General features: G+C 63.2%; 1 protein-coding gene across 1 annotated transcript; it reads left to right on the top strand.

Moving 5' to 3' along the window:
* Positions 1-1,040: 1,040 nt before the first annotated feature.
* Positions 1,041-1,211, top strand: MNEG_15162 (hypothetical protein; the record flags this gene model as incomplete). Its single annotated transcript, XM_014036366.1, has 1 exon — positions 1,041-1,211. A coding segment is annotated over one exon (171 nt), but the record flags the coding sequence as incomplete, so codon positions are not given.
* Between the last annotated feature and the right edge of the window lie 630 nt (positions 1,212-1,841).

The raw sequence follows: 1,841 nt of genomic DNA, 5'->3' as shown, positions 1-1,841 counted from the left end.
GGGCCGGAGGCCGTGGTGGAGGCGGTGAGGGGGCTGCGCTTTGTTTGGTGATGTGAGCGGCGGGGAACGGCGGCAGGGGGGTGCAGGGGGCTCTCCGTTCTCAAACCACTGGCCGCTGGCCTGCCCGCCTGCGCATCAAATTGTCACATTATGCATCACAGTCTTTGTGCATCCATCGTGGTGCGTGAACAAGTGCGAGAAGTCATCGTGGTTGCGGTCAAATGTATGGATCATCGCGTACTTCTTTTAATCACTCCATCCATCTTATTGGCCCCTGCTGCTGATATACAATTGCGCTGATTGTCGCTCTCCTTCTTTGCTGCCCACGTAAGATTTTTGAATCCATCATGAATTGTGAGGCAAGCAGACAGTATCAGTAAGCAGCGGTTGCGCCCCGGTTGTGCCTGCGGGGCGCAACCCGCAACCGCCGCCTGGGTTGTGCGAACCCAAAGATCAAACAGCGCTTGCCTCAACCCCTGGCATGGCGGTGGCGACCCAAAGATCAACCAGCGCTTGCCGCAACCCCTGGCATGGTGGTGGCAACCCCAGGATCAACCAGTGATTGCCGCAATCCCTGGCATGGTGGTCCCAAAGATCAACGAGTGGTTGCCACAACCCTTGGCAGTGGCTTTGCGTGCGCCCCGCACAGTGGGTAAGCCCAGTGGCGATTACATACAGTCAAAACCAGGCCCTGTTTCACAGCATGACTAGGCATTCTGAGGTATTACCACCTGCTGGAGCCTCTGCCTGCAGCGATAGAAGGGATGCAAGTGGGCAGTCCAGCACGAGCAGCCACAGCCTGTGACTGTGACCCCCCTCGTCCGGCACGCCCAAACTCTAGCGAAGGCAGATGAGACTAGAGCAGGTCTCGTAGATTCATACAAAAGCGTCACACAAAAGCTTGCTTGGACCTGCATCCGGGGTACACAACAGGATAGTAATGAGATCACGCGATCTGATAGGCTGACATTGCGATGATATGTGACGCACTCGACATTGTTTCTGAGGAACTAGAATAAGCATTAGATGAAATTTTGATCATGGAGCGGCCGTCGCCCGCAGCGGCGCACTCGCCACCACCCACAGACGACGCGCCACGCCTCCGTGTCGACGGGAGCGTCTTCCCCGGCCTGCAGCTGAAGTATTCAGGGGACCGGGGCCACCACATCGTCAGCACGCGCTGGATGCATGCAGGGACGTCCCTCCTGAAGGTGCGGCAAGCGGCAGATGAGGGGGCGGTGCGCCCGCGGGCGCTCCTGAGCCTCAAGCTGCAAGTGCTGTCTTGTTGATGCATCCCTGCGGAGCACAAACCGCTGCATGCACCGCCGCCATCATCAGCCCCCGCCCCTGCCGCGCGCCCCCCAGGAGGCGCCGCTCGCCGCGTCCACAGCGGGCTGCGGCGCGCTGCCCTCCTACTGCCAGCGCTGCCTAGCCGCTCTCAGCGGCGTCCCGAGCGCCAAGCGCGCCGCCTGCGATGGGTGGGTGCGTCGGTGCGCTCTGTCGCTCCACTGGCCGCGGAGCTTCCCTCATCGGCCCCTCGCGCCCCCAAACGACGCTCGACACGCAGCCGCATGGCGCATATGTCGCGCCCTTCCACTCCATGCAAGCAACCCCCTTGCGCGTCTCAACCCCCAAGCACGCGCACGCGCCTCCCCGGCTCCCCCCAACCGCAGCTGCCAGGCGCTCGTCTACTGCAGCGCCCACTGCCGCGGCCGCGACGCCCAAGACCACGGGCTCTCCGGCGAGTGCGCGCTGCTGCGCTGCCGCGAGGCCGCCGCCGAGCTCGGGCCCTGGCTCCGAGACGCCGCGCTCGCGCTGCGCCTGCTGCGGCTGCCGCCGCC

The sequence above is a fragment of the Monoraphidium neglectum genome (assembly GCF_000611645.1).
Source record: "Monoraphidium neglectum strain SAG 48.87 unplaced genomic scaffold scaffold05085, whole genome shotgun sequence".
Taxonomy (NCBI): Eukaryota; Viridiplantae; Chlorophyta; class Chlorophyceae; order Sphaeropleales; family Selenastraceae; genus Monoraphidium; species Monoraphidium neglectum.
The sequence above is the reverse complement of the archived record's forward strand: the minus strand, read 5'-3'. Positions and strand labels throughout refer to the sequence as shown.